Raw genomic sequence first — 20849 nt, 5'->3', positions numbered from 1 at the left:
TTTTTAAATGATCAAATATTTTATGTGCTTTGAGCCTTGTCTGCAAGGCTTATTTTACTTTATATTCATTTATTCCACTTTTTGTTTGCCCTTATTTCATTCCATTTATTGTCTTATATGTATATAGTATGAAATTATTTTTTATATCTTATTTTGTTTTCTGGCACATTGTACGCAAGGCGTATTTTATTTTCTAAACATTTATACCATTTAATGTTTTATTTCATGCAGCCTTTTCTGCAAGGCCTATTTTATTTGAATGCTTTCCATTTATTGTTTTGTTCTGTTATCAAACAATAAAATATTCATGTGAAATGGTCTTGCTGAAGCGTTCTTTCTGGTTTTGTGCTGAGAAGACAAGTTGAACTGGAAAGAACCTTTTTCCGGACGACTAAACGGACGCCGCGATTGCTTTCCGACTCTGAGGTATTCCCCTGGCTGGATGTCGTGTTACTCAATCCCCGCCACAGGTCTCTGGGCAGGCAGGCAGTTACATTTGTGGTTGATTCATTTGAAGGAATTTGGGCGTCCCTCAGGGTACTCTAGTCTACCCCATCGGACTTCTTCTTGGATTCCAAGATGTGTATTTGTACGTATTCCAAGTTTGGAAGTACAGTATGTACGTTCGAGATAAAACATTAGAAAAATGTTCCATCTTTAAATTAGCCACGCCTTAACGGTCCCACTCTGAGTAGCTGCCAACCACTACAGGTATGTTCTCAAGTAAAAACATGATGATGGTCAAAATGCAAATCCTCCTATTTGACAGAGGTGTCAAATTCAGGTCCAGAAACGAAACCTTGCCAGTTTGTCTTTAGCCACAGGTGCTTCTACTCAAGAGCTCGTTTACATTCAGGTTGAATTGACGATTCTGTGGCCAAAAACAAAGACAAACTGCAGCATGGTTTATTTCCTGGAACTGGATTTGACACCTCTGTCAATGATGTGGATTAGCATTTTGGTCCATCAATGACTTTGACCATGAAATATGCAAATGATCCTTTTTTTCTTTTGGAAGGCCCCACCCCATCCATGTAAAAGGGCATTCCAGTGAGTTTGCGATCCACCTCCAGTACATTGTTTGAGGCTCAACGGGTGCATCATGTCCCGAGTGGAGGCCCTGGCAGACCCCCGACTTGGCTCGCTCTTGAAGGGTCTTCGCACGGATATTGCCATGGCAGTGCAGGACGCCTTCCCTCTGGTTCACGGCTTGGCTGACAAGAACGTTATCAGTGAGCAGATGCTGAAGGTGAGCCGACTTCGCCATCAGCAGCATGCAGCTTTTTCTGATTTTGACAAGTGGATGCGAAGTTTAGAGGAGGAACTTTTGTCAATATTCAAAGTTGGCTGTACGATTACAGTCAAAATGATCATCGCAATTATTTTGTGATCATGATTAGGAATCACAATTCGTTATGTTAGGGAAAACATCTGTATTTTTTACTGCACTGCTCTTCAACAAAAAATATGGAAACAATTTTCAGCGCAAAATGAAAATTCCAAAACTCAGAAAAAAAAATCAATGCTAAATTGAAAACAAAGGAATATTGAATGCTGAAAAAATGTTTTAAATTATTGTTTTATTAAATGTTGTTTTATTTTTATTTTTTTACAATCCCCAGGAATTCTAAAAAACTGTTCAATATACATTTTCCATGACAAACAAGGACGATTGGTGGGATCCTAGTCAAACTTTAAAAATATTGAAAACAATAAATAAATATAAGAGCGCTTGCTTGTTCGTTCAACAGCTTAATGAAGCTGAACCGTGCCATCGCCCACTGGTGGTAGGCTGACTCCTGGTTAAGAACGTGCTTTATTCGATATGCAGGAGATCGTGCAATACTGTATAAATAGGTCAGACGATCACGATTATTTAATCGTAGCAAACAAAATCGTCGTCCTTATTAAAATTGGATTCATTGTGCAGCCCTCCAGCAAAAGCAAACGGACCGTTTTAAATTACGACCACGATTCGTATTTTCCCGTCTTTTGAAAGCAACACGCTGTGTTCGCGGTTGCCACATATGCCTGGCAGTCAATAGATCCAAGTTTGAGTCCCCATCTCAACATCTGTGCGGGTCATTTGGTTGTTAATTAACATGACATTTCATGACACCCTTCCACCAAAATTCGCACTTCAGTTCTCAAGGTGAATTTGGGGACTTTGTGTGTGTGTGTGTGCGTGTGTGTGTGTGTGTGTGTGTGTGTGTGTGTGTGCGTGCGTGTTAAGGACACTGTGGCGCAGGAGGCCCGAGACGGAATCCACAAGGCCATATACTCGCTGATCTCGTGGGTAATGGAACAGAGTGCCTCCACCATGCAAGCCTTCTGGAGGAACCTGAACAAGACCTACAACCTGGACAGTTACCCCAAACTGCGAGCACTACTCGCTCCCCACATTGCCTGTACGTGAAGCTCACGCCCCATACAAAGCGACAACAACTTTGAGGTTTTCGCCATCATTTATCATTTCATTGATTCTTGCGTCCGATTTTGTGTGATGAATTGCCGCATAATTCCAACGCAGCAAGCTGTGTCGCGTCTCCCCAAGGCAAGAAGAGTCGCGGCAAAAAGAGGAACCACAAGGACAGGGAAGATCAATATCGCACCACGACTTGCGACGGGACTGCAGGTAGGACGGCGTTACCTCCCCCAAGGAACCTTTCATTGTATAATTGCTTAGTCATAGAGCTACACAAAACAATATAATAAAATACATCTTTATTTATATAGCACTTTATTTACAGCATCAGCTGTAACAAGAGTTGAGATTAAAAAAATCAATAAATAAATAACGGTAATATAACACAACACACAAGACATGGACAGCCATGCAATTGTAATCACTATTCCTGCATACGCCGTCTTGTTTGAAGCAGTTATAGATGAAAGAGAATGGAATCGAAATGTCCTTTCACTAGTCACACAAAAAATAAGCTGAAAACGTATTACTCTTTTTTTTGGCAAAGGAATCAATTTAAATGGCGGAAAAAAAATTTGATCAGTAGAAATAAAATTTCCAGTGAAATCTGACTCCTTCTTGACCCTCAAGGGGAAATTCAACATTATATTTATTCATTAAAAAAAAATCAAATCAAATCAAAAAATCAATCAAATTTATTTTGTAGTCTGCTTCCCCAGAATGCAATATTTAATTAAATGTATCATAATTGCTTTTCGTGGATGTTGTAAGTGCTATATGCCATTCAAAAAAGAACTAAAATAACTGTGTAAGTCTTACAGTACAATTATCAGCAGCCCCAACCAAAACAAATGTCCTCATTTTAATTAAATAATCATGCATTCAATTAAAAAAAATAAACAATCAATCATTTCCCCTAGTGTTTCAATCAAATAAACTATTGACAAAATCATACCTTTTTTTCCCCCTCTCAGCGAGTAAATTCAAGTTATGCAAAGTGAAGAGTGAAGCCGCGTGTGGCACAAGTAAGTTCCACTTCACACTTAGTGAGAACTTCCATTTCCCAAATCCAAGTGGATCTTTAAAGCTAACGCTTGTCCTTCAGTGTCAGTCCCCACAGAAGGACGCCTTCCATCATCGTCATCTGCTCGCGCCGCCACTGAGCTGTCAGTCAAAAGTGGATCTTCCAGAGATGAGGTTTTCCACTCAGATGGCAAGTCCGCATGTTGGCGACACACTAAAACCCTCAAAGTCCCCAAGAGTATCTTTTGACATATCTGCATCACGTCTTAAAATACTGCAAGGATCAAGAATTACTCTTGACACCCACTTTCTTGTCTTGCTGAAATTAGCCTTTTTTTGAGCCAAAAGCAAGCATGGATTTTGTTACCGCCCAAAGTGCACCCCAAATTTTATAAAGCAAATGATCGCATGGCTTGTGTTTTCCCTTGTGGAGGCAGCACTTCATTTCCAAAATGCCCCATGATGTAGACCTTGTTGAAAATTCCTCAAAAAAGAGGCGCCACGGGCTCAAAGCTTGAATTGTCTTTCATTACACTGGTCCAAAGCAAATTTAAATCGGTCTCTTTTCACGAAACATATTTTTGATGCAGGTTTTTAAAAAAATGTTTTTTTTTTCTAGCACCGGGTTGTTGTGATATTTCTTTTGTTTTTTGTTTTTAAAATCTTGCACAATAAGGATTATATCATGCGTTGTAATTTACTGCTGTGACGTTTCACAAAAATAAATCATGTTCTCTACAAGAGAAAAAAACAAGAGCAGATCAGAATCAGTGCTAAAAAAAAAAGTTTTTTTGCATCTCTGATGAAAAACAATGAAAATTGTTATAAATAAAAATAAAATCGTTGACCAGTGTTATGCATTTAATTGTCCTGAGAAAATATTTTTTAACAAAAGTACAGTGTTATAGAATTTGTTTTCTATCAAAAAATATTCAACTTTTAAAAAATCTTTTTGGGGCAATGCCGGAAGATGCTTTTGAATTCACTCAAGGCATTACTGCATACATTACTTATCAGAAACTAATGCATACAATCTCATTGCAGCTCTGCTTACCTTTTAGCTTTGTCATAGTGAGCCAATATCTGCGTTAGACTGCAAATTAACACTGTTTGCTCATACCACCGGCTACTTGAACCATATCGACTCCATCCGTTATTTGAAAGTGGTTCTGGCTCTTCTGCCAGCCTAGCTTCCAAGTCACAGCTGGAGAAAAGCCATGTTGGCTTGCTCACACACAAACATTTTCACTCACTTAGTTTAATTTCAAACTTGATGGGTGGGTAAACACTTCTATTTGTGTCAAGGCACTTAAAACTTTTTTTTTCATAAATGACACTATTAGATATCAAAGTGTGCAAAATATCTCTGCCTGATGTTTTCTCCTCAGGTTCTGCCAGAAAGTGCATCAAACTGCCAGGAAACTTTTACAAATGTAAAGAGCCCAAGTCCAAAGTTGCCATGGCAACCTTTCAACACAGGAGGGAGACAACAGCAGCTTCTGGACAGGTCCCACCGGTCCACATACTCAGGAATGTGTGAGTGTGTTTGCATCAACGTGTATGTTTTGTGTGTGTGTGTGTGTGTGTGTGTGTGTGTGTGTGGTGCGCGCATGCAGAACCATCACAACGATGACGAGTGTGCGGTGTGCAAAGACGGAGGCCAGTTGATCTGTTGCGACGGATGCCCTCGAGCTTTTCATTTAACCTGCCTGGACCCTCCACTCACAGCCATCCCCAGGTTCAAGCTTACGCCTGCAAGAATAACAAAGGAAACACGACACGCTAGGGCGTTGCAACCGAGCAAGCTATTCCTCAGTGTTGCCAACTTTGAGAAATTTCTAACCCTGTTAGCTCTTATTTTATATATATATATATATATATATATATTAGAGCTGTCAAACGATTAAAATATTTAATCTAATTAAAAATGCAACTGTCATAATTAACTCAAATGGACTAAAAAATTAATCGTGATTACTCACACATTTTTTATCGTTTTGTCCTATTTTTCACCTATTTTAATGCTCTCATCAACATGGAATCATGAATCAGTTTTCTATGTGCCAAATGCAAATATTTACTGAAATAACAATTTTGATTTTCAATTTTACATGAACATTTTTCACTTGGAGCAGTTATTCACACATAATCTCTCGCACAATATGACTGTCCATCAACAACAGTGAAAACAGTATTTTGTCACACAACAGCTGCTTTAACAGCTTTTTTTATAAAATCAAAACAGAGCAATATAACATTATAAAGTGCACATCTAAGGTAAACTAGTACTCAGCCTATAGTAGATTTAAACCATGGTTACATACTTCGTTTTTCTCAAGTTTACTGTAAACACAGCAGTCTGTTTCTGTATGTTTGTTGAAGAATAACGAGACACCGGACACCAGTGTTCATTATGTGCCGCTGTATTCAAAACTGCCCGTACAAAAAAGCGCACGCACTTCTCCCGTGCTGCTGGGGCAAACCATTCTGAAAGGGGGAGGGGGGTCACTCCCCCTAATACAGTCAGGCTATGTTGATTGTGTTGGTCCTTCTTGTGCGGAAGTCTCTCTACAGTTTTTGTGTAGACCTCATTTCGAATGACAACACTGGAGACGTTTTATTTTCGCTAGGTCGCTACCACTGTCAGACAAACACAGAGAAGCTCCACCCGCTCTATTTATATGGACGCAGAACACTGTAACCTTCCACACAAAATAGTTCCAAACAAGTAACATCCGCTTGTGACGTGTGCTGCGTTAATCTCGCGAGAAAAAAATTAATCCCGTTAAAATTCATTTAAATTAATGCCAATAAAAACGCGCTAAACTAACAGCTCTAATATATATATTAGAGCAACATATTTAGTGACTTGTGGTGTTATTTAAGAGTCGGGAATACTCTGAGATGACCTCATGACCGGATGCTCTCCCCTTTGCTGGCTAATTTGACCAAACAACAACAAAAGAACAGTAGCGACAATTTTAGTGACTTTTGTGGTGAGACTTGAAATTTGGCTTTTCCTCCAGGGGATTAAATGTTAACCCCTCTGCATCCAGACTGCAAATGAATAGCACAATGCCACCACTGGCGAATTTAACCACAGTGGCCCCAAAAAAATCAAGTAACCTTTTGTGGTATGATTGGAGACTTGCAGCATCTTCAAACTTTCTCTAGAGCAGGTTTCATCTCGACGTCCAGAATGCAAATGAATGATGCAATGCCACCACAGGCGAATTGAACCATAGTGACTATTTTGGAAAAATCAGAAAGCAACAAATTAACTGACTTATGTGTTGTTGTTGGAGGCGTGTAAATGTTGTGAGACTCCCACCAGAGCAGCAAATGTCTCACCCCTCCGCATCCGGACTGCAAATGTATAGTCACCACCGGCAGATGTAACCACATATGTTTGCATGATCGATTAAATACTGATAATAACACACTTTTGTACCTGCAGTGGTTCTTGGCGTTGTAAGGAATGCGGTGGTAGAGAGGTCAAGGTACAAAAAATCCAGCAAGCTTTGCAAGTAAGTAAATGACACTAACACGTGAGCACTTAAAATGATTAGGATTCCTCTTTAATCCTCTTCAGCGCTCGATAGCGAGTTGGCGCCAATCCGAGCTAACTTGGAGCAAAAAAATCAGGGTACATTTTACATTGTCAAGTCTTGTTGCTTTTTTTTTAACAGGTTCAACTTAAAATTTAAGGTTATATTATGAAGAAGATATAAATAAGATGATTCAATGAAAAATTCATGACTGAACTAAATATTGGCAAATTAACGAGTTTCTAGTGCCGAGTGTTCTCGCTCTTATGCCAGTCCACCTTTCTTGTCTTTTTTTTTTCCTTCACTCTTGAAGGTAACCACCAACTCATCGTGCTGCTTAATAAATTTAATGAATTACATATGCGCAAAATATGAAAGTATTACAATAACATTAAAAAGTAGTGTGGCCCTCTTTCCACAGCCTCCGCAGACAAACTATAAGACCTCCACCGTCGACATGTCATTGTTCCCCTTGCTGTCCTCCACCGCAGCCTCCGCAAAGGAGGTAAACACGCCCCCAACTGTCCTTATAGTGCGCATGGCACATCGTTGCCGGCTGAAACGTTTGAAATGTATCAAATGAAGAGCCCAGACACGTGCGGTATTTGTCACCTGGGAGGAGGAGACCTCGCTCGTTGCCTTCAGTGTTCCAAGTGTTACCACCGCCACTGCCACTTCCACATGTAAGTCCCAACATCGATACAGTGCTACCTCTACTTACGAACGTCTCTTCATACAAAATGTTCAAATTACGAAACGCCTCAACAGGAAACTATTGCCTCGAGTTACGAAAGAAATTTCAAGATAGGAAAGGTAAAAAATACAGTATTGGCTGCTACTCGCAGCTTCGAGTTTCCTGCGCGCAACATAGAGCTGCTCTGCCATTGGCTATTCCCGAGCGTCATCCTGGCGTCCCATTGGCTAAGAATGTGTTTATGTGTGTCGATAGATGGATTGATACGTGTCTATGCAGCGTCATCGTCATTCGCCCCTCGGGCCATGAGGTGTTCCGATAATTTTACGTAAATGTGAATCACCCAGAATAAAAGTGTTCACCGGCGATCGCTCACTATGCTCACGTTTTCCTTGGATATTTTCAAAGGATTGTTTGGCGACAAAAGCAAACGTCCTTGGATCAGTTCTTTACAAAACACTAGGCAAAAACCTACTTTGAGAACATGAATTAAAGAGGGCAAAAAATAATGAGGACGCAGTTAAAAGTTAAATGACCATAATTTTTCTTTTTTACTCTATTCTTTGTTTTTTAAACGAACATCTTCCAAGTGGAACTGCCCTCTCAAGAAAGAACTGGGTGACATTAAATAGAGCAAGAACCAGAGTAGGCAAGACTGGGAACAACACCTATAAATGGGGGCTCTCACTCAGCAGTGAATGTCCGTGTGGCCACCCAATACAAACAATGGAGCACATTCTTCGGGATTGTGAACTGGGGCCCACCTGCACAGATCAAGACCTCCTAGACACTAGTGATGCTGCCAAGCAATGGATCCAGTACTGGCGCGACAAGATATGATCTAATGCCATTCATTTTAGAAACATTTGTTTCAAACTTGTAGTACAATGATCAAACGCCCGAAAAAAAGCAACTGTGACACGAATTTGAAATGCCACCATCTGTGTTTTGTTAGCGGGCGATCCACCTGTCTGTCGTGCTCCAAGGCGTTGGTCAGCACTGCAGAACAGGAGGCCGACACCAAATGTTTACAGGTGGGTCTGTACTTTCACTTACTCTATAGCGCCCCCTGGAAAGTTTGAATGCACCACCTTCACAAATCAACACTAAAATGGGCGGACACGTCGAACGTACGTACATGTAACAGGATGTATGAAAAGTACCCGTGCAGGGATTACAACACAAAGTCGGCCATTTTGATTTAAAGCCGTAATTTTGCTCTCAATTGCACTCCTGGAAAGTTTGATTAAATGAAACACCAGTTTGTTTTATGAACACGAAATTGGTTAGGCATGTCTATCCTAACAGGGAATACAAAAAGTCTCATGTCTGTAGGTGAAGGGGAAGTCAGCCATTTTGGGTTGGAAGTACCAATTTTGTGCAAATTAAATTGGCAAATTAAATTGGTAAATTTTGGGTTCCTACTGGGAAATTCTCCCAAATGAGTGCCACAATATCCCTCATTTTTTGCCTGCACCGTTTTATGATCATTCCAAGTCTTGTCCTTGAACATGGGGGTACAAGGGCCCACCCCCAGTCTTAATACAACGCTGTTTTTCAGCTTGCCACAGCGGTCCATAACCCACACGGCCACGGACCGAGCTCATTGGTTCAGAAAGACGAATTGGACTCCATCCTGGGAGACGTGAGTAGTGCTCAGTTACACACGTGATGTAATATGTTTAGTATGTATCGTTGGGGTGGTGGGCCTGCATGAATTAGAGTCAGATGTGTTGCGTCATTGCATTTCATTGAGTTTGGCACTTTTTGGAATTCTCGTTTCACTGTAACAGTTCTCTTAGGAATACGCCTTCATGATTAAACTTAGTTTTAACTTTGCAATCATTCAAATAGGTCCAATTCAATTACAAGTCAGCGTAATCCAATTAGTGTCGACTTTGCTTTGACCCAAAACAATCCAAACCAAACCTGATGTGCACTAACATGATGAATGTATCAACAAACTCAAGGGGATCGGTGAAGCCATTGTGTGCGTGTTCATTACATGACGTGTGTGTGTGTGTGTGTGTGTGTGTGTGTGTGTGTGTGTGTGTGTGTGTGTGTGTGTCAGCAGACCTCCTTGGATGGCATCCTGCAATGGGCTTTTCATAACATCTCTCAGCCTCTTCTTAACACTCACGGGTGCTACCAGTGACTTGGAATTTCATTTCTTTTCAACCACTCTTACCAGTATTACAACTACCCGGTACTATTGAAAACAATTAAGTCATTTTACAAAATATCAGCAAATGTCTGTTTTTTGATGATAGCTCATGAATGCTGCAATATAGGAAATGTAAGTCTCTTTACACATTTTCTTAACTCAACTCTGCTGTATTTATCGAGCACCGGTGTATACAAAGTGCTGTACATGCAGCAAAAATAATTTAGACAATTATTTTCAATAGTGAATATTGGAATTGCAGTGGAAACAAATCTCTGTCGTGACATTATGGGGCCTTTAAAGATTTGATGTGTTTATTTTGTTCACTTTCCAAAAAAGTTTGTAGTTTAAAGATTTAATTTTCAGTTGCTCAAACATCTTGCTGTATTTTCTTTTATACTTAATGTTGGCTGGTAGCATGCACGCGCCGGCCCACTTCGTAGCGTACCGACAATGACGTAGCTGAAATGACAAACCAGAAATTATGCATGTTAACTAGCAATGGGCAAAGCATTGCACCGTGTCTCCTCTTTTTAAAAAGCTATCTAAACTGTAGCAGAAATGAAGCACACTACAATTATTGTGTTAACAAAGAGAAACAAAAAATTAAAAAGAAAATAATTGCCTCAAATGAACTCAGTTTTTCCAATTACTCTTGAGCTGCCCAATAGGGCACCTGACGCAAAATCCACAAAGCGCAAACGCAGCAATGAAGAATTACTCGCGCTGTCTACATCTTGCTGCATGAAAGTTTTCTGCTTGTTAACTTCATCACAAACGCAGACACGCTTCAATATAAAAATTACCGCAACAAACTCCACACATCTTCCAGAGGACATGTTGCTGCCCAACAAGGTGCCTGATGTAAAATACCAAAGGTTCTGCTCAAACCAGTGCAGCAACAAAACACAACAATTATAGGAAATTCACAATTGCCGCTTACGAAGAAACAGTTCCCAGTCACACACTGTCTTTTTCTCCCTTTCTGTCATTTGTGGCTCAAACTTTAATGATATTTTTTACAGCGTGGGATGTTTGATTCATTGCTCAATAGTGTTGAAGTCATGGGATGCTGGGGGCCGTATCTGATTTAAGAATGCAAGAATTGCCTCCTAGAGTTGGTGTTTGGAGTTTTACCGCCGTCCAGATGGCAGTTGCACAATCTGGCGATGAGTGAATTCACACTCGCATCGCAGCAGATGGTTTCAATCGAGTGAGGTATGAATGCACAGAAATGCCTCCATCACACAGGAATTCCTCCAAGACTATTACTCTCATGCAGAATTGAGTTTTGTTTTTCATGGGATTTGCAGAGTTTTAGTTTGACTGCCAGACAGCGCACATTTACACCCCTCGGTATTTGGCCGCTTTTACTACCAGCTCCTACGGGCCCCGAAAAACACAGGATGACGAACATGCTCCTTTCACACTGCCTAGTATGGGTGCAACACTCCATTGCACACATGCTTTAAAAATCACATTGGAGGGGAGGAAAACAAAAGAAAAACATCCACCCATCCATCATTTATCCACACGTTTGAAAAACACGCTAGGCCAGAGACAAGCCATTATCAGATAGTATCAGAATGTAAAACAAGTATGCACTAAATCCCTCAGTCGAGGCCCAACAGGCACCTTAAAGTTATTCCAGCTGCATCCTAAACATCTGGTAACATACTTCTTCACCGTGTTTACTACTAGTGTCAAGTTCTGTTATGAAGTAGATCCCAGAAACGTGGTCAGGGGTAAAGTTTTTAAGTTTTATTTACAAAAAACGCAATAAATTCAACAAAGCTCACTGGTAGCAAAAGTGCCAGGAAAATACGACAGAAACATAAATTGCTTGCAAAAGGTAAGTAGGACTAGATAATGAAAGTTACTTATAATAAAAAGAAAAGGAGATCCAATTTCGAGAAATGAAAATACATTAACAAGCACGGCAAGTGAATTATCCCACAGAGACTTGGCAGCTTGGAAGTCCTTAAATATTGATTAATATTGGCAGCAGGTTTGCAGGCTGGAGGGAAGGCCCTCCTCTGCCAGCTGCTGGAGATACACAAAAACAGAATCATGACACCGAGAGTGACTCACCCACTGTATCAGTCCGGGATTTGCAATGTGCTTTTAATAAGGAAAGGATCTTTCTATAATATTTGACTTTATTTTATAAACGCATAATCCCAATGATTGAAAGTAAAGAATAAAAGAATTTGTGCATCATAACTAATTCACTGCGTCTCTCTCTGCTGTGCAAAACTTGGCCACCACGGCTGTCTACCACAGTTATGCAGACACAAATGAACAAGAGTTTCACAACTCCTTGAAGTGACCGGGTACTGCAGTATTAGTTGTTGTTGTTGTTGTTGTTTTTATCAGAGGATAAAGAATACATGCATGTGAGTATTGTTATAGCGTCTGTCTACATGTATTGATGCACTATTTGTGTTCAAATCTCTATTACTTAAAGCAGCCTGCCAAGAGAATGAATCACATTGTGGGTTAAACATGCATAAAATATGCCACTTACGTCCGGCTGATAAGAACATTACTTTGTGCTTGTTCTCACACACGCACACAAACACACATCCTGTTACAATTCCAAGAATCTACACACACGCACACGCATCCTGCCTGCAGTGTGTTAATCACAGCTTTGGAATCCTTTGGAAAAATCCTACAAAATAATTTCCCATGCTTCTGACCAGACACCGCGTGCCTTAATAAAAGCTCTTTGACATTATTTGAACAAATTACACGATAGGATAGAGAAGTACAGAAAATGTTTCTCCAGTCTCATGCAAATACAGAGTACAAGGGTGTCGCAAAAAAGCGAATGGCTCCTCACTGTTGCCAATTTACCAACTTTTTTGCTGCATTGAACAACTTTTCTGATACCTCTAATGGCTATCTTTCTACTAAGGCTAATGCTACTTTGTGTTAAAACTGCAGCTCTGCCTACCTTTCGGCTTTGACATGATAGTTCTCCGAAAATGTTGGAACTGGCTGGCTCTCTGCTCAGTCATGGGTGGAAAGGTTAAGATGTTAATTCGCCGAAACGGTGACATTAATTGTTCCTGCTAGACACTCAGCAATTGTGTACAAGAAAATCAGTAAACTAGAAACCTTGCATGACCTCACCCAGAAAACGGGGGAGGCATTATCCCTCAACCTTTAGGCACTGTGATGTCATTTTCAGTCGACTGCAAGTGGCAAAATGGCTGCCCCCTGAGATGGACACAAATTGGAGGATTTTGCCACTTCATTTGACTGGAAAGAAAGTTTTGGACACACTTGTGTCAATGAAGGCCTCCCCCGTCTCCATCAAGGCATAAGCCTTACCCCATTTGAGTGTTTTACATAGATTTGCCTGGCCCCTGCTTTTTTATAAAAATAATAAAAACAATATAAGCACTAAATAGAAAGTAAATCCATTTTAGAGACACTTACCACGTTGCAAATTTGTGACCTTGATCCTTTACAATGCTTCCCCCCAACTGCAGTTAAGTAAATAAACACCCCTGGCCAGTATTTGCAGAGATGCGTTCCAAAAAAACAGGCATTTTTAAAGCAGCTTTGCTTTGCATCTGCTAGCTGTATTTTTGGGGGGGGGGGGGGGGCAGGGGGCGTTAGCGCTGTTGGGTTTCTTGGAGACCTGCCTCGTAAGGAATGTCCTGATTTAATTGTACAATGTGTTGATTTAGTACAATGGTCCACTTCCAACATTCCAGAGTTACGCAAGAACGTTGGTGAAGTCAATAATCTCACCAGCAACTTTTTTTTCTCCCCCCCCCCTTTGTCTGAAGTAGACCAGAACATACTGTGAGTTGAGGGAGAACACACTGTCAAAACACTCACATGCTTCTCATACATGAATACAAATGTTTCAATATATTTGCACAAAGATTCCACTGGAAGGGTAAAAAGTTAACAGGCCTGGTCTTAAGTACTGATTCTGAGCAGAAGTTAAAGTAAATGCCGAGGTATTAGTGACTTATTTTAACTAACTCAAAGAATGAATGAAGAAGGGTACACATATGCTGATAACCGGGATACATTTCTGCCCGATTTTCCCGATTCTGATCAAAGATCAGATTTGGCTTGATTATCATATTGCTGGTGATTATTCTGCTTCACATCCTAATCATTGGGCCCGTATTCTATTCTGGGCCTAAATATTGAAGTTTAAATAATTATTATTGTCAGGCAGATTGAGAGAGTAAAATTACTTAACACACCTCACACCAGGATAATCACTCAGGCAATGATAATCTGTATTTTAGCTGAATTTGATCGCACGGGTGAAATTAGGGCTCAAAATCAGCTGATTTATCGGTACGCGTGTCATCACTGAAGAGGAGTCCTATTCTGCCACAGGCAATAATCGGGGTTTAGCTGATCATTTATTTTTGCCAACCCTGTTTGCCTGAGCATATTGGGAATGAAAAATGCTCTCGACACACCCCACACCATAGGATAATCGCGCAGGATAATCTTTGAGAGACATCCGATAATCAGGCCTTTGCTGAAATTCGGCTCGATTATGGCTATGTGTGGACTTAAGACAAGACAAAGGCTCCTCACACTAATTTGTCCGGACTCCTTAATTGGAAGAGGCTTGTGTGATTATTTGCAAACAACATCCTGGCTTTAGTCTCAATGTCTGAACTTTAGCTTGAGAAGAAGAAGGAGAAGAAATGTGTTTGTCCACGTTCCCCTGAAGAGCGGAGATAATGACATGCTGGCAGGGGCAGATTGCAGGGTTGCCATCGGCCTGGAACTGTAAACACGGCAGCGCGGCCTCGTTAGGACATTCCAGAAAGGTCCTCAACTGTGGATTCTTGGAAGAGTTTCCCGCTTGTTTGCATTCCTCATGTGGGACAGCAGCGCTAACAGAGTGGATAGCCTGTGATCAAGGCTGGAACCTGCAGGCCACTCGCAAATTAGACCAGAGAGGAAACCGAGGCCAGCAGATGTCAAACATTCCAACAAAACCGTCAAATGGCCCGCGACTGATCCTTTTACGGATAAGACACACTCTCAATTCTTGCTGTTTTTAGGTGGATATTTGATGCAATGATATTTCATGCAGTCATAACATTTAATTCGGAGAAGATCAAAGTAGACTTGCTACTTTATATCGTCATAAAGCGTCATCCCGCGAAAAACACACTTTGTGAAGTACTGTACGTTGCTCGCTTGACTTTCAAGTTTAATTTGTTTGGTGATCAATTTTCAGCATTAAAATGAATTAATGAAAACATTCATCTGTTTCACATGCAGAAAAAAGTTGAAAAGAAATATGAGTCTGTTTAGTTGAACTTACAGAGAGATACACATGAAAATTGCAGGCCAACCTTCTGCCAGCTAGCCGAAGGCCATTTCATAATTCTGCCCGACACCATACATCACTGGCATAAACAGATTAACAAAGATTTGTTTCAAGATTACAGGATTTTAAGCATAATTCAAAGCTTTGACTGATTTTGTGAGTATCCTACGGAGGAATGTGAAAATGATCACGCTGTCCAAACTTAGCAGATAACTACATTGCCTCTTTTGACAGATAACATAAAAAGTTCAACTTATTCAACAAAGTTCTATTTTTAATTAATTTACAGGACAGCATTCTTGTAGAATTCCGCTAAAGAAGTCGGCTTAGCTACTTTACACGGTATGCTATCTGTTGCAAAAGACAATATTATCAGCACAATTTTTGCAGTTTCATTGATTGGAATTTGGAATTATTGGTCAGACATTAGAAATTTTGAAAATAAAAAGAGAATCATAGATGATGCCAACAAACAGCTCCAGATACAACAGAAGTACTGTATGTCGTGATGCTATGCTAATTGATGTTATAGCACCATGGCAACATGTAAAATCCACTTTTGCATCGGAATCTTATTCAAACATCAATTTTAAGCTCTTCAATGTCTGTTTCGCTAAACTATCAGTGCAGCACTTGGAATGTTATCTCAAACTGCTGCCTTCCATTTCCATTGCAGAGATTAGCATTGTTTACTATTTTTGACTGAATTCCTAAGTATCCTATCATGTGGGTTATCATGAAATTGGATCCCGGGGGGGAAAAAAAATCTGTTTGTTTGTCTGTTTTTAGCATTAGCTGTTAGCCTCAATCATTCCCTTGGAAGAAGTTGAGCTGGAATCACGTAACAAGTAGACAGCAGTATTTATTTTGCGTTGTAATGAATATTTTTGCACTCAGTGAAGCAGAAAATCCACCTTGGAGGTATATTAACACGCAGATTAGTTAGGAAGAGTTATCCTGTTCTTGATAAGGCTGGAAGATATCTTGACATGCAATAGAGATCATCACAACATTTGCGTCGTTTGTGTTGAAATATATTTAAAGAGACAACACGGTGCTGATTGAAAAGGCACAAATAAATCCATGGGGGTCACAGCACAATACCTCTTTTCTCCTCTTGTGTGATGTATTTTGGGCCATTTGGATACTTCTCATAAAATTCTCCCTTTCTTCGCTCGTTCATCTTTTAAAAATAGAATAGGACAATATGCTTCTTTGAGTCCAGACAATTGGTGTTTTGTGTAGTTGTGTGCGGGCCCCAACATATCTTACCGCTGAATCATCAGCACATCCAGACATTGATGCTTGGGGTTGTCTGGAAGATAAGACATTTTTCCACTAGACACTTTTGGCGATGTGACCAGTAAGTTAATGCTAAACATGCTGGATGCTGACACAGGAGCAATTAGTTATTTGTCTAGTCGTCTTTTTCGTGAGCCAATGTGGGTAATCCAGGTGTAGAAGACCCCCCCCCCCACCCCCCGCCCTGAAAAGGGATTGAAAATATGACTTTTAGGACGACTTTTAACAAAAAATATTCAACGTTTCAGCCCCATACTGTGGGTGTGGATCTCCTGACCCAAATACAGGCTTGCACAGTACTCTGAAAATAAAGAAGAGAATGGATAAAATTCTGAGCATATTTGAGTTCAGACAGTCCCAGAATATAATTTCCAGGTCCTCCTGGCCCGAAAAGAATGATTTAACAGCAATAAATAAAGAAACTCGAAAATATAGATTTAGGCCAATTTTGGATTTGACCCTTTACTAGGCCTAGGTGGGACCTGGAAAGCACGAAGCAAGAAAAAAAATACAGCAACGTGATTTTGTGGCATGGGTGGATCGTACAAAATTGCTGATTATCAAACCCAACCACAAAAAAATTAATTTTAGGCTTACATTGTATGCCATTTTTGGGCATCTTATCTATCTTATGTCTTATCCTATCTGTCTTTCAGGCTGTCTATAAACAATTTGACCCAATCCCTCCACATTTCTCAACTGATAATGATTAAAGTATGTTACTCAGTGTGACAGCATTAAAACAGCACAGGAAAGGAATGGTTCCAGTCTACAGAGGAGCCTCCAATACATTTTCAGAGCTCATTTACAAACTACGACCACATTTGCTTTCGCTCTCTAACATCACACGGCGTGTCAAAGCCAGCCATAGAATTTCATGTTATGTGCAAGCTCAGCAGCAGAGGAGCACAGATAGCAGTTTGCCAGGGGTGGGAAAGAGGTGTGTGGGGGGGGGGGGGGGGGGGCATCCACATGCATGCCTGGGGGAGGGCTGAATGAATGGCTGGCATTCTGGCGATCTCCTGGACAGCCCACTGGACCATGGGTCAGAAGGCTGTTTTTGGGACACGGCTGTCATGTCTTGTTGTGTGTCATTCATTTGCGGTATGCATATCATCTCCAGGGCAGAAGATAGAAGCACAACCCTTGATATAGCTGATACATTTATCAAGCCTTAATTTACGACATGTTTGCCCTCCTGCTTGGAAACACTAGGGTCTTTGAATGGATCGTTCTTGTTTAAGAACGGCCGTTCTATTCCGGGAGGCTGTAACTATGTAAACTGTACCCTCAATTTTAAAAAATGTATTCTTTATCAACTTGACCTTTTCAGCTGCTCATGTGTAATATGCACGAACCAATAATCAAGCTAACTTTGGCAAGGCAGAACAGGACAGGGCAGGAGCTGGCAGGGAAGCATATGGAAGAACAGGAAAGGGCAGATCGGAAAGGAAAGAATATGGCAGGGCAGGACAGGACAAGGCAGAACAGAACACATAAGTGTGCTATGGAACAGGGTAGGACAGAATAGAACAGTTCAGGGCAGAACAGGACAAGACAGGAGCAGTCCAAACAGGACAGAACAGGTCAGGGCAGAACAGGACTCGGGGTTGAATCGATTTATTGATGAATCGACTTTTCTACTCCATTTAACGCCTGAAATCGACTCATCACTACAAGTGTTATTGACATCTTGTCTTCCAATCGACCAGTTAACATCAGACATTTGACTACCGTAGTCTGTTGCCAGACTGCAACGCTCTCTGAAGCAGAAAGATATACTGTTTATAAGGTGGCACAGTCTTTGTAGAACAAAAATAAGATGGTTATGGAAGAGAATAGCGGTTAGCTTTGGTTGCTTTAGCTATTCTGATTTTGGGATTAGATGCTTCCAGAAACAAGGGCAGTGGTGGAAAGTGAAATTCCATCGTTGCTGCCAAAATGTCACGTCATAGAGTTTTGTGATACACCACACAAAATGGATACCACAAGTGTCATGATCCTGTCTTGTATGTTTTGTTTCTTCGGTCTTCAGTTTAGATTGTAGGCGTTCACTCACAAATTGCACCTGTCCCGAATCTGGCCTCGTTAGTTCTCTCCTTTAAAAGTCATGCAACGCCGACAACTGGTTGTCGGATTATTAAGCCTTGGTCACCACTCAGTGCTTCAATTCTCTCAACATTCTCTCAATATTTTGTCCTCGTAGCCTTTGCCGAGTAATTCAGAGTATTTTTATTCTGTCAGTGTCCTTGTTATGTTTTCTCCTTATATGTGTATTGGGTTCTCTTGTCCTTTGAGTTGACAAGCAATTTATGTTTTTCTTGCTCCTTGCCTTTTCCAAGCGCTTTTAGTTTGTCCTCGCCTTATCCTTGTTCTTTGTTACTAGCGTCCTTCGTTGTACTTTGCCGGTCAAAGAAATGTAGTTTTGTTCACAGCCTCTTATCTCTGTCTACAGTTCTAAAATCTTTGTTCTGTCCAGTATCCTTCTGGACACCTGACAAGAGTACAGAAAAATGCTGTACATAGCAACTGGAGACTACCAGACAGCCAACAAGCAATTTTATTAGTTATTTTCCTGTACACATTTACCACATTCATTTTCAAACACCAGCAATGTTGTGAGAAGCCATTGTCAGTTTGGCAGGGAAAAAAAAGCCAAAGGCAGCAGCAGAAACACCATTTACAATGACGCTCAGCTACTCACCACCAGCACCCTATGACTAATATGTCTGCGAGTGGAGGCCGCATATTCCGTGTTTGGAGTGGGTGGGGGTAAAAACAATAGAGTTGCTATGACAGACTCGAAATATGTTGCCTCGAAGGAGAAATTTACATCAGTTAACAGACGTCACAAACTCAAGGATTCAAACCGATGAATGTACATGCTAACAGAGTCCATCATCGTATGTGTCTGAGCAATAATGTTTGCGCTGATGTTCGTGCTAACACACAACCTCGGAGATGTGAAGGTTGGTTTAACAATACAGGGGAACCTCCAAAGTGCAACTTCTACTGAGACGGGTTAATTTCCAAGTTGATTAAAACAATGTACTGTATATATTTATATTTATGTTTCACTGATCCAAAGTTCATGCTGGTACCACTGTTACGCTTATGCTAATCTATGCTTACATTGTTAAACCTTATGATAGAACTGTGTCTGGCTGTCACTTGAAAGTGGCTATAGATCTTACGACCACTCCAGGGATTATTACCGTGACTACCAACAAATGTCTTTAGTGTCTTTTTATAGGGTTATTGGAGACTTATGAGAGTCCCTCCAAAGCAGGAGGCATTGACTTATATTCACTTGTCCACACCTCTTGTTACCCTCTTTAGAACTTCCCCCGTGGTCCAACTGTGGCTTGAACATGGCTCTTGATCTTCACTGTGATTTTTCTGACCACTGTGGTGGCTATTTTCCCCCAAAAAATTTTGCATCTTTTTTGTGGTGACATTGGAGATTTCCAGAGAATCTGAAACTCCCTGTGGGGCAGGAGATATTCCACCCCTCTGCATCCGGACAGGTAATGCATGATGCATGTGCAAAGCTACCGCTGGCTAATTTAACCAAGCACTGAGGAAACCCAAATTTAGCTCCAGGTTGAGTTCAATACAGTAGTTGGCAACAGGTGTCAAGCATTTCAATGCATTCATTTGAGAACTCTGACTCTTCCATAAACAAAAGACTTCTCGGGTAACATGGCTGGAAAGGGAAAAATGTGGATAGTCCAGTTGAGCGGACAGGGCTGCTGGGTGCAAGTGGTCGCTATGAATCAAACCTAAGCAATGGGCATAGTAATAATTTTAACGATACAATGTGTGATACAATGGACAATGCAAAAAATTTTGTTTTTTTTCTGAATTCCTTGAGTTTTCATTTTACCCTGGACAGAGTGTCAAGACAAACTATGACTGATGCAGTGAAGCAGCCCCAGGACCAAACCGAGGCCAAGCTTTTTGACACTGCAAAGCAGATTTCTCCCTTAAATGTCTTGGTAATCTTAAGAATTCATCGTACTCCACGCAGATTCAAGACACAGAGTGCTGGAAATAGCAAAGCAGCCCCAGAAGCTAACCAAGGCCAAGCTTATAGACAGAGGAAATTTCTTTCCCGAATGCCTTGATAGGCTGGACATTTCAGTGCATCATGAACAGATTCAATTCCCCACCTGTGCCAAGCAAAGCCAAGTGAGTCAGTGACTGACAATGGTGTCTGTATCTTTTGAAGCATATCGGGGAATGACGGGCCTATGCATCAAGACCCAAACTCGTAGTGGCCACACATCTGTTTTATTTTCGCTCACACACTCAACACTTGTGACTCACAATCTGAAGTCTGTGAATGTCTGGAAATTCCCTCG

The 20849-nt window shown here is 40.8% G+C and overlaps 1 protein-coding gene across 1 annotated transcript; it reads left to right on the top strand.

Annotated features, from left to right (window-relative positions):
- Positions 1-904: 904 nt before the first annotated feature.
- On the top strand, positions 905-9854 carry aire (autoimmune regulator). The gene is made up of 12 exons (XM_052088881.1): positions 905-1249; positions 2234-2408; positions 2555-2635; positions 3400-3450; positions 4837-4955; positions 5065-5186; positions 6906-6975; positions 7310-7326; positions 7488-7679; positions 8646-8724; positions 9252-9335; positions 9765-9854. Exons 1-12 carry the CDS (start codon positions 1103-1105, stop codon positions 9843-9845), a joined length of 1218 nt encoding a protein of 405 aa, XP_051944841.1. The 5' UTR covers positions 905-1102; the 3' UTR covers positions 9846-9854.
- Positions 9855-20849: the final 10995 nt, after the last annotated feature.

This window comes from Hippocampus zosterae, chromosome 15, assembly GCF_025434085.1.
Source record: "Hippocampus zosterae strain Florida chromosome 15, ASM2543408v3, whole genome shotgun sequence".
Lineage (NCBI taxonomy): Eukaryota > Metazoa > Chordata > Actinopteri > Syngnathiformes > Syngnathidae > Hippocampus > Hippocampus zosterae.
Note: the sequence above shows the minus strand (reverse complement) of the source record. Positions and strands in the feature narration are given on the sequence as shown.